This window comes from Ostrea edulis, chromosome 1, assembly GCF_947568905.1.
Source record: "Ostrea edulis chromosome 1, xbOstEdul1.1, whole genome shotgun sequence".
Taxonomy (NCBI): Eukaryota; Metazoa; Mollusca; class Bivalvia; order Ostreida; family Ostreidae; genus Ostrea; species Ostrea edulis.
Window position 1 is genome coordinate 64,082,981 of NC_079164.1, and position 12,364 is coordinate 64,095,344.

General features: G+C 36.3%; 1 protein-coding gene across 1 annotated transcript in view; it reads left to right on the plus strand.

Annotated features, from left to right (window-relative positions):
* LOC125647623 (uncharacterized) overlaps window positions 1-12,364 on the plus strand; it is a 243,738-nt gene that overhangs the window by 183,965 nt on the left and 47,409 nt on the right. The window contains exons 21-22 of the mRNA XM_056143955.1: window positions 6,237-6,404; window positions 8,860-9,025. Coding sequence (XP_055999930.1) covers window positions 6,237-6,404; window positions 8,860-9,025 — 334 coding nt within the window. The remainder of the gene's footprint in view (window positions 1-6,236; window positions 6,405-8,859; window positions 9,026-12,364) is intronic.

Sequence of the window (12,364 nt, forward strand, 5' to 3'; positions counted from 1 at the left end):
TAGGGGCTGGGCAAAAACTGCCCCAAAATGACAAATTTTCAAAAATCTTCTTGTCAAGAACCACACACATATAAGAAAAACTAAATGCATAGTAATGTAGAGCAGGAAGGCCTCTACCAAAATTATAAATTTCATGATCCCCGGGGTAGGGGTTCTGACCCCAGGGCGGGGCCAAACTTGTTATATAGTGTTTATGTGTAAAACACTTAAATAACATCTTCTTTAGTGCTTTAGATACTAAATTGAAACTAAATGGATAGAGCAGGTAGTCTTTTACCAAATTGTAAATTTGATTTCCCCCAGAGTAAGGGTTTAACCCCAGGGTGGGGCCAAACTTAGTATGTATAGTATTTATGTGTAAGTTTGCTGATACTGTATAAAATCTAAATCCATTCTTAGAAATAGCAGAAAAGGATGTACAAAAATGGTTAATTTCACAACCCAGGGTTATGACTTTAGGATGAGTCCAAATTAGTCATATATTTTGATGTTTTAATGTTAATACACCTATTATTTAAAGCCTTTCATCAGTGTATGCACTTTTGAGGACAGTGAAGTTTTAAGAACACATCTTGTTTTATACTGTTGCTGAACATTAGAATTTAGCTTAGGGCTATTCCAGAAATTCCTTTTGTATATACCAAGCACCCATTAAAAAAAATTACCCCATGACCCATCAAATTAATAAACTCATTTTACAATGACCCATCTAAAAAAAAAAAACTAACCAGACCCACCACAAAAATATTTTTAAAAATGAAAACGGTACAAATCTCGCGAGGTTTTCGGGACAAACATTCTAGTCAATGACGCGGTAATGCCTGTGCGACATTATATCACATTAGTTCTGAAGAAACGATGTCACATCAACAATCAAAGGCATCTATGGCGGGAATGTTGGAAAGATTGGGAGTCCAAACAATGCTATTATCATGAAATGGGTATGGATATGTTTTTCCATGAATCATTCGTCTTCTAATGGGGCCCGCGCCCGGAGGCCTCTATATCACCATCACACCAACTGATAAATATAATGCATCGGTACCCTCGTATAAATCAACTAAGGTTTGCCTATTTTTATTAGAAAACGGAATACCTATTGGTTTCAAAATATTCCCAAAATCGATGCACTGTAAACTGTAATAATCTAGAGAACAGAGTTCGCTGCCATCACGTCCAAAGGGACCCTACTAAACGCGCCTCTAATTTGAAGAGTGCCGTAATGGAAAGTTATGCGCTGCAAAGAGCAACAACTCGAATAGTTCTATGTTACTTCCGATTTCCTATTTCGAAAACACGTTTTCAATTTTCCCTCCGACGTTTTGTAACCAACACGACAAGAGTGACAATAAAAATATTCTGAAAACTCAACACCCACGTGGCACAAAATAAAACAATAGAAACTACCCACTACCCATAATAAATATTTTTTTAACAGTCCAACCACGGACCAATTAAAATATGAAAAAATACGACCACCCACACAAAAAAATATCATTTGCCGCCCAACCCCCCCATTTGATCATTTCTGGAACAGCCCTTAGATATTCAGAACAGGAAATTTGTTCTAGATCTGTGATTCCGAAGGTCCGTTGGACATTGGCAAATGTTCCGTAATTTTTGTTCTGGTCCGATCAGCTGTTGGCTGGACCAAGTGTCCGATAATTATTTTTTCAATGAAATACATGATTAGATAAATTTTCAATTTTTAGCAGCATGTCCCAAAATTTATTCTGTTCTTTAGTCATTGCAAACAGGAAACATGTTTACATTTAACTCAAATATTTATCAAACTTGCAATCATCTTCAATTCTCCTGAGAGGGTGATAATACACTTGAGCAATATCCTGTGAAACTACAGACGTCTTTGAAGCATTTGAATTAGGCAATAAATAACACATAAATAAAGCATTTAAACTATACTCTTGATCAAGAAGTACTTGAACAACATGGGCACGTTTGATTTAACAATTTGCATTTGAGTTACGCAAATTGCTCGAGTTAAACAAGAGGTACTGTGAGCAATGCTTACCCCAATCTCCCAAAGGGTGTTGGTAATAGGTATAAACTATCTCTTTTCTGAGTGTAAAAAACAAATGGCATGACAAACCGAACCATATTGCTACTTCAATGTCCAGTGCGCTTGACCTTTGGACCCCAAAATCGATAGGGAACATCTTCATCCCATGGGTAGTCCATATGTATGATATGGTGACTGTAGGTGGAAAGGATAACGCTTTAGAGCCCGGAAACCATATTGCTAATTCGATGTCCAGTGCGCGTGACCTTTTGACCCCAAAATCGATAGGGAACATCTTCATCCCATGGGTAGTCCATATGTATGATATGGTGACTGTAGGTGGAAAGGATAATGCTTTAGAGCCCTGAAACCATATTGCTACTTCGATGTCCAGTGCCTTTGACCTTTTGACCCCAAAATCAATAGGGAACATCTTCATCCCATGGGTAGTCCATATGTATGATATGGTGACTGTAGGTGGAAAGGATAACACTTTAGAGCCCGGAAACCATTGCGTCTACAGACAGACGGACAACCCGATTCCAGTATACCCCCCCCCCCCCCCCCCCACACACACACACACACACACACACACACACAACTTGTTGCGGGGGTATAATAAACAACGTGTATTTCATAACACTGGTGTTGAACACGGGTAATGGAAAAGTTTACTCCACTGACGAATATGAAGTGAAATGCTTGAGCTAATAAAATATGTCGTCAATGCCATTTATATGAAATTTTAAGCTTCCTAGTATAGTGTGAATTCAAGTTTGTAAATACCATGGCCTCTAAGGGTAGGGTGGGGCTAATCTTGGCTGAGATTCGACTGGCTGAATATTTGGACTAACGCCTTCACCGAATCTCGGAGCAGTCCTTCATAATTCTTGTCTGGAAATTTACTTTCAGCTTCGGCCGGTTCTAGCAATTAATGTGCACTTGGATGACACTACTTTTTGCTTCAAATAAATGATCTCAGCCAAGATTAGGGTGCGGCCACTATAGGGAATTAATTTGCATATAAATTTTGGTCTGGTAAAAAGTGATTTGGTCCAGTAATATCTCAACCATTACTGGACCAAATGTCCAGTAAGTACCAGAAGACCTTGGGAAGCACTGCTAGATTTCATAGCCCATGGAAATAGTGATACTTTTTAACTAGTATTCAGGTGACCGATAAGGCCTGTGGGCCTCTTGTTCTCACCCACTGATACTGGTACCCATTCAATTGGGAAAAATAGCGTCAAAATCAAACAAATTGGGAATTTTCTACCAATATATCGGCAAATGATTTCAACTAAAAGAAAAGGAAAAAGAGAACAAAACAAGAAGTAGTCATCTCTTTACAAACTTTTTTACGGTAATATTTGCTGTTGTGAGACATAAGGAATCGTCGTAGGCTCGTTTTAGAATCGTCGTAGCTCTACAAAACAGGCGCACTTCCATGATCTGTACTTTCGATTTAATACAGGAAGTGAACATTTTAGTTAACTTGTACAACGTTTCAGACTAAGTAAATTACGATGTCAACGGCCTATTTTTCGGCAAGTAAATCGGGAATTTTTAATCTCAAAATTGGGAAAAATCAATGGTTTTTGGCATTGGGAATGGTACCGTTAAGGAAAAAAATCGCTGACATTCTTTTAAGCGCAAGTATGACTTATATTTCCTCAGTGTCTAATCAAACAGTAAAAAGTTATCTGATTGGTTAATACCATTAAATTGCAATTTTAATGTGCATGGACTGGGGATGCCACGGGAAAAAAATTCTTAAGCAAACTGACTGATAAGCCAGTACTGGCAGTAGACACTGTTGGAGCAGAAGGAGATGTTGACGCAGACAATCACGATGAGAAACCTTACTTTAGCAAAACGTAAATTTAACACAAATAATAAAACTAAATTTAAGTTATCTATGGCATTACAATCTGTCAGTATAAGTGTTTAAATTATAATTTACTGGTCTCTCGGACTTGTCATTTTAAAATGTCTACTAAAAAGTTCAATATGGCGCATTCATTTTAGAAATGTCACATTGACACTAGCTGGTAACGCACCATTGTCACATTAAGCAATTTTGCTTATCCCAATCAGTTGGTAAAGGGTATCTTTCCCCTTTTGACAACAAATGAATATTTCCCTTTCCATGGGTAAACATTCCCCTTGAAATGTAGAAACTACATGAAAGTGTATGGGAATTTTAACAAAAATCATTTTATACATGTATATTCTAAATATTTTTCTATAATTAACAAAAATTTTGCAATATAGACAAGAATCAGTAATCAATCAATTGATGTTTTTATGGTCTGAGAATGTTGCCCTACCCTCTCTTGGAGGAAGCTCATGACTGCATTGTCAAAAATTCCCCTTAAATATGAAATGGGTAATAAGATATAAAAGCTGAATAAATCCCTGATTTAACTCCTGACCCAATTTTATAGTGCAATTCAAAGCAGCAAACTGCACCATTTTCACAAATAAATGAACTTGTGGATGCTTATCCTTTGTCTGCTTCTCTCGGGAGTGTCTAAGATGCCAATTTAGAATTGTTTATTGTTTGAGAATTGCTATTTATTGGCCATCATATTGTTTTCATTAAGTTTGTGAATTAAGTATTTGAATCAGATAATCTTCAATATATTCATGTAAGTCCCCTACCAACGAAGTCAAAGGGGACTTTAGGTTTGCGCTCTGTCCGTCCATCTGTCTGTCAGTCCAGTTTTCCGCACTTTTTATCTCTGTTCTTGCAGATATTTATTTGATATTTGGTATGTTGCTTTAATTGTCATAACAACTTGTTACAGATCAAGTTTGAATTTGGTCCCAGTCTGTTGATTTTTCACTTAGTTATGGCCCTTGGACTTCAAAAAATAGCATTAATTATTAGTTTTCTGGACTTTTTTTTGTTGTGCTTGCAGATATTCATCTGATATTTGGTACATTTCTTTGTCATAACAAGTTACAGATCAAGTTTGAATTTCGTCTTGGTCCGTTGATTTTTTATGCGCGCTGCCACCCCCCCCCCCCCCCCCCCCCCCCCCCCCCCCCCCCCCCGAGATCATTCTGTCTGAAACTTTAACCTTGCTAATAACTTTCAAACAGTAAGTGAGAGAGCTTTGATATTTCACAAGAGTATTTCTTATGACAAGACCTTTCTGTGGATACCAACATTTTTGACCTTGGAGTTTGACCTAGGTTTTGAAAACTTTAACTTGCTAATAACTTTTGAACAGTAAATGATAGAGCTTTGATATTCACATGAGTATTCCTTGTGACAAGACCTTTCCATTGGTACTTAACCTTTTGACCTTGACATTTGACCTACTTTAAAAAAAAATTTGACATTGGTCATTAACGTCTAAATGGTAAATATTAGAGCTTTGGTATCACATGAGCATTTCATGTGACAAGATCTTTCTACTGGTACCAAGATATTTGTCCTTGTGACCTTGGCCGTCTTCGGAATTTTGCTATTATCGGGGGCATTTGTGTTTCACAAATGCATCTTATTCATTAAGTTATGGCCCTTGCATGGACTTAGAAAAATAACATGAATTATCAGTTTTTCCGGACATTTTGGAGTTGTGCTTGCAGATAATTCATTTGATATTTGGTACATTACTTTGCCATAACAAGTTACAGATCAAGTTCAAATTTCGGTTTGGTCCGTTGATTTTTCATTAAGTTATGGCCCTTTGACTTAGAAAAATTGCATGAATTGCTAGTTTTCATCCAAGTTTCTTATCTCTATGTAGATAAGAGTACTACACTCATTAAAACTTCTAGCATAGTAATAGAACAATATAGCTAAATTATTCATGATCACTTACATGTCACAGTTTATTGACTTGGTTAAAAACCTAAACCTAATAATAAATTTGTCTTTTTTCCTGGTCTAATCTCTACTCGAATAGTAGTTGATTTCCAACCATTCCTATCCTGGTTCCCCAATTTTCCTTTTACCATAACCTACATAATGAACTTTGAATATTGTTGTGGTACAGTAAAATTTGCAATACTCTCAGAATGCTTGTTACTCGGATAAAATAAAAGAAGATGAAGCAATCTGTTTCTTATAGTTCAAATGTGAACATATACATATATAGGTGGCTGTATTACATTCTTGGACACCAGTCTGCTTATATTTGAAAGAAATTCATATTGTTAAAATTTGTTTTCTTTGACTTTGAATAATTTTTGTTTGTTTTAGCGATTGTGGAAATGGAAGGTGCACATCTCCTGGTGTTTGTACATGTGACAGCTCCTATACAGGTTCTGCATGTCAAACATCTCTAGTTACTGCCACAGTCGTTCCCATTATCCTTATATCCATTGCAATTGTTGCTGCTGTTTTCTTTGCAAGATGGTTCTTTAAGAGGTTTGTATACTTTTCTTTTTATACCGTACACACATTATTGATGAAATAATGATAAGTTTTATAAATATATATTTACAAAATGGATCATTTGAGTCACCAGTTCTGATGATCAATTGCAAATTTCTCGTAGTCAGTTATGATTTTTCAAAAACCAACTAATAGATAGGGGTGAAACGATACAGTACCTTCTCGATTCGATTCGATTTTCGATACTTTAATCTCGATTCGATGATTTTCGATTTGATACAATAGCATGTACCAAATTCTTTATAATGCTAAGATTTTCTTATGTTTCGTTGTATTTATTGCTCTCTGCAAATAAATTCTACATAATATAAAAGCATTTAACATAAAGCAACACTCTTATCACTTGTCCTAAAGCCGAAATGTCGCCATACCCAGGATTTAAACATTGGGGGTGCATTTTTCAACTCGACTGCGTCCATTTTGATACAGCAAATTTTACTCGTATGTTGATTGGGCAATTTTCAATTCCATTGGCTAATCAGAAACCATGTTATCAAGAGCAATGTGTGCTATGATTTTAGAACCGTATCGAACCGAAACAGACCCCGAATAAATCGAACATCGAATCGAGACCACTACATCGCGATTCGGCCGCATCGCGATGCATCGTTTCACCCCTACTAATAGATAATCTAAATATGAATGTTTGCATCATTGTCAGTGTCTGAAAGACAGAAAATTTGCAAGATTTACAGTTAGCATGAAAGTTAGCTCACCTAAGTAAGCTGTCATCATAAACTTTTCAGATCAACCAATAATGACCAAAAAAATATCCTTGGCAAAGGGAATTGAAGTTTGTACAAATGAAAAACTATGTGCCCCTTTGTAAGGGGAGATACAGTTAAAAACATGCTTATAGCAAAGTGCTGGGGATTAACAATTCACAATTTCCGTGATATCAGGGAAAGGTTGTCATATTGATTAGCAAGCTTTTCCATTCGGTGAAAAATAAAATTTTGCTCACACCTGTCTAAAAGAAAAGATGGGACCACACTAGGGGAATGGAGAAGTATGAAAAGCACACAGGTAACACAATGGTTTCTAAAAACCAAAAAAGTGCATATTTGGGTGACCATTTTTGTCCCGGGGGGGGGGGGGGGGGGGGGGGGGGGCTTTTTCTATTTTTAGCCCCCTACCAATGAAGTCAAAGGGGACTTTAGGTTTGCACTCCCTCCATCTGTCCCTGCAAATCAGTTTAACAAGTTACAGATCAAGTTCGAATTTTGTCTAGTTCGATGATCCATCCAGGGTCATGTTTTTCGGACTTTTTTTTTTGTAACGGATGCATGTACAACTTTGGCATTTCAGCTGGATTGGTCCATCCTTGACCTACTTTTGGGATAAAAATAGTTCAAACAGTTTTCTGGACTTGTTTTCATTACAGATATTGCCCTGATATTTAGTTAAAGGCTTCCTTTCAGAGGAAGACAAGTGCAGTTAGCATTTCAGCTGAATTGGCGCACTATGACCTACAGTCCTTTAGGGGTAGAAGTAGGTCAAACAGTTTTCCAGATTTTTTGTTGTGGTCGCAGGTATTGCTCTGAAATTTAGTCACAACCCTCAGAGAAATACATAATCAGTTCACATATCAAACATTTCAACTTAATTTGTGCACTATGACCTTCTTTAGGACTAAAAGTAGATGGAATGGTTTTGTGGACTTCTTATCATCAGATAGATATTGCACCGACATTTTGTCACAACCTCACTCTTGGAGAAATACATAATCAGTTCACTTGTCTGATGGATTGGTGCACCATGACCCACTTTAAGGCTTTTCTATTCAGAATGTGTGTTGTATCAATTCAGAGTGCACAGTATGCTTCCAGGTTGAATTTCACTGTCAGATGGGCGTATATTGTACCGTTTGTGGTACTCTTGTTCGCTAAGTTAGGCCCTTTAGACTTAGAAAAATAGCATGAATTATCAGTTTTCCGGATATTTTTTTGATGTGCTTGCGTATATTCATTAGATATTTGGTACATTGCTTTGCCATAACATAAACAAGTTACAGATCAAGTTATAATTTCGTATTGGTCTGCTGATTTTTCACTAAGTTGTGGCCCTTGGACTTAGAAAAAATAACATCGAATTATCAGTTTTCCAGACTTTTTTTGTGGTGCTTGCATATATTCATATTGCTTTGCCATAACAAGTTACTGATCGATTTTGAAGTTTTGGTCTAATCTTTGTACCTGAATAGGATTTGATTTCCAACCATTCCTATCCTACATGTAGTTTCCCAATCTTCCCTTTTACCAAAACCTTAGTCTCATAATGAACTTCGAATATTGTTACGGTCCAATAATTTTTGCCTCCGATAAGGGACTATGTATTGCTACTCTCAGAATGCTCTTTTTTTTCCTGTTTTTTTCCTTTTCTTTTTTCCCTCTTTGTTGTTCTTTACGAGTATGTTTTCGTTTTACAGACAGCATCTGATAAATGCAATGAAGAACTTGGACTGGTTGGTGAAATATGATGAAGTGATGATAGGTGATACCAGAGCTCTTAGTTTTGTGTCCTCAGCTGGTGATGATATAACCATGTGCAACAGAAACATTTGTACATGGAGAAGTCAAAAATGTTATATACAGGTATTAAAAAAAATATCTAAGTAATTTATGTTTCTGCATTAAATCTGTGTTTAAAAATATACCTAATATGTGTAGCCAGTGTGATCATCCAATAACGCAGGTTCCAGCTTTATATATACATACAGTAAAATATCTCTATCTCGAAGTCCGAGGGACCTCGAAAAAACTTCGAGATATCCGGAGGTTCGAGATATCCAAAATCGTTCTTGAATATTTTATTTTTTTTGAAGGAGGATATTTGATGCATAGTATGAGATTTGCATTATAAACAACCCCGTTGCTGTTTCTTATATTTTAATGCAAGTTGATAAATTGATATGGTGGAATTTCAAAGACAAACATTTCGGGTTTTTTAATATATATAAACATCCCATTGAATTCACAATGTGTTTCAAAATTAAAATGATTGTGCTTGTATGCTTACTTTAAGTTTACTAATGTCTAGGCTCGACTGGGATGTAGCTATTACGTTGTAGTGAAACGTAAGAAACAAAAAAGACCATACATGCCAACTTTCCCGATTTGTGCGGGATTCTCCCGATTTGAAGCAGTTGAAAAGGCAAATCCCGATATCCCGATCGGGATTGCAAAAATACCCCGAAATCCCGATTTTCTAAAAATATCTCCCACTTTACGACAACAAACCCCCATTTCCAACCGGAATTTGAAATCCCACGTCATTTCTGAAGTGGCCAATCAGAAATCGGGACAATAGTCAGCCATTGTTGTTTACCTGTGTCGCATGGTATTGGGGTGATGTAATTTACCTGGTCTGCCTGTGTCGGGGTGCTTATCGGACAGTGTGAAGCATGTTTTGATAGTGATTAATCGGGAAGATGGACTTCAAATTGACATATCCTTTACTCAAACGGGAATGACAACGATGATAGTGTCACCACCAAACAATCGGACATTCCCGATTTTTGCCTCTCGCTGACAGCATCCAAAATATGCAATAAGGTACGTCAAATATGTTTTTCCAACTATAATAATAAATCTATCCGTCTATAACGATGTATTATATTGTCTATATAGTGTAGTATTCAATAGACTTTGTGATTCGTAATTCGCACTTGTAAGTCTGTACTGAATTTTATATTAGCAATTAAGTAGCCTTAATTTACAAGTAAAAACGTATATTTTGATGTGTTTTTTCCTGGTAATTATTTCAGATGTCATGGGTTTTGTTTGCAAACTTCATAGCAGGGCAGATCACTCCTTTTCTGGTTGCAATGCAGATTGTTCCACCAGACGTTTACAGACAAGCAAGATGGCCTTTGTAGTCGTACCTAAATGCATGTGCTTAATTTAATTTAAATTTTGATATATAGACCAGCCAATGTGTATATGATGTAAAAGGATGCAACATTAGTATTATTTGATAATATGCATGTGACTTGTTGTTGGAGAGGATTTTTTGCTGAATAGATGATTTTAATAAAATACTTATGTATATCTTTCAAATTGTTTTTTTAATATATATAGTTTTGTTGAAGTTAATGGTCAAACACACTTGATGTTGTGTTAATATATGATACATGTACAATGATTAGATTGATATTTTATTCGAAAAGAAAAATATTTATTTTCATGGTAAAATGTCGTGAATTTTGAGCATTGAAAAAAGGTCGTCGCGCGCAAAATCCCCCATGGGGATTTTTAAAAGTTGGCATGTATGAAAGACGGATTTAAAAAAAAAAAAAAAAAAAACTTTTAAATGTTAATTAAATAAATGTTCGTGTTTTCTCTATCTTTGTATTAATGATGAATCGTGTATTATTAAATGCATTATCGTTGTATGAGCATTACCTTCAAGCACACTTCGACAATTTTGTGCGTTTATCTCACCCACATGTTAATGATATAGGGTGCGTCATTCAAAACACCATCCCTGGAATCGGGTGTGTTAGTTCATAATTGGCGGTGGACTTAATCCGTAATGTTGGAAGGCTTCACTAATCACCCAAGCTGTTGAACCATTTATTGTGTTGCCTGCGTTACACGCAGTGGCGACATATAGGGATCACTATCCGTCGTCCTCTGGCGTCGGCGTCGTCACAAAAAATTTCTGTCACAGTTTTCTCAAGAACTACATGGGGCAACTCCCTGATATTTGGCACAGAGCATCAGTGTGGCCAACTGTATTGTGAAAGACATTTTCGAATCTGTCGCTTATCAACTTCCTGTTTGCCGGGACTTAGAATTTTTTACAGCAAAAAAATTTCTGTCACACTTTTCTCAAGAACCACATGGGACAACTCCCTGATATTTGGCACAGAGCATCAGTGTGGCCAACTGTATTGTGAAAGACATTTTCGAATCTGTCGCTTATCAACTTCCTGTTTGCCGGGACTTAGAATTTTTTACAGCAAAAAAATTTCTGTCACACTTTTCTCAAGAACCACATGGGGCAACTCCCTGATATTTGGCACAGAGCATCAGTGTGGCCAACTGTATTGTGTAAGACATTTTCGAGTCTGTCGCTTATCAACTTCCTGTTTGCCGGGACTTAAAATTTTTTACAGCAAAAAAAAATTTTTGCTGAAGATTTTATTTTATGATTAACTGAAGGACAGTATTTTTATGTACAAAAGGACAGTATTTGTAATTCCCATACTGAAGGACAGTATATGTGATTTCAGAACAGCACTAATTATGATTTTTCTTGAGAAACAGTAAATTGGATATATAAAAAGACAACAAGACTAAGCAGTAAACCCAACAGATAATTATTTATGGTTATTACCATTGTCTTGAAGAGCACAGTAACAGGTTGATACATATTTTCAAACATATGTTTTCATTCAGTCTACATTTAATAAATGTCTTAATTTCAAACAGATTCTCCCACAAATTCCATTGCATAATAATGTCTCATCTTTCAATTTCAATTAAGTTATCGTTAAAGAATGTTTAGTAATTCTCAAAACCTTTAAAAGGAGTATTAAAGTGACAAAAACCATTTGAATAATTTACTTTTTCAACATTATACGTGATATATTACATATAGAATGAACTAGCAGGCGACACATGTCTTCCGGGGAAGACTTAATACTGCGTTGTGACCCAGGTTTACTCGGAAAAGGCGAGTGTGGATTAGCGGTCCTTAGTTATAATTGGTGTAGGCACGGGTGTGAATTCATGACTTACGACGCCAGGTATGGTAAGCAGAGCGGAAAATTTACTGCACTTCGAGATAAACCAGGTGAATTTAGAGCATGGGACCTTGAAAATACTTCAACATAAGCGGGGTATTCGAGATTACCGTGTTCGAAATATCAGAAGTTTTTAAAATCACTTATATAGGGAAAACGGCCGGGACCGGTAGTCGACTTCGAC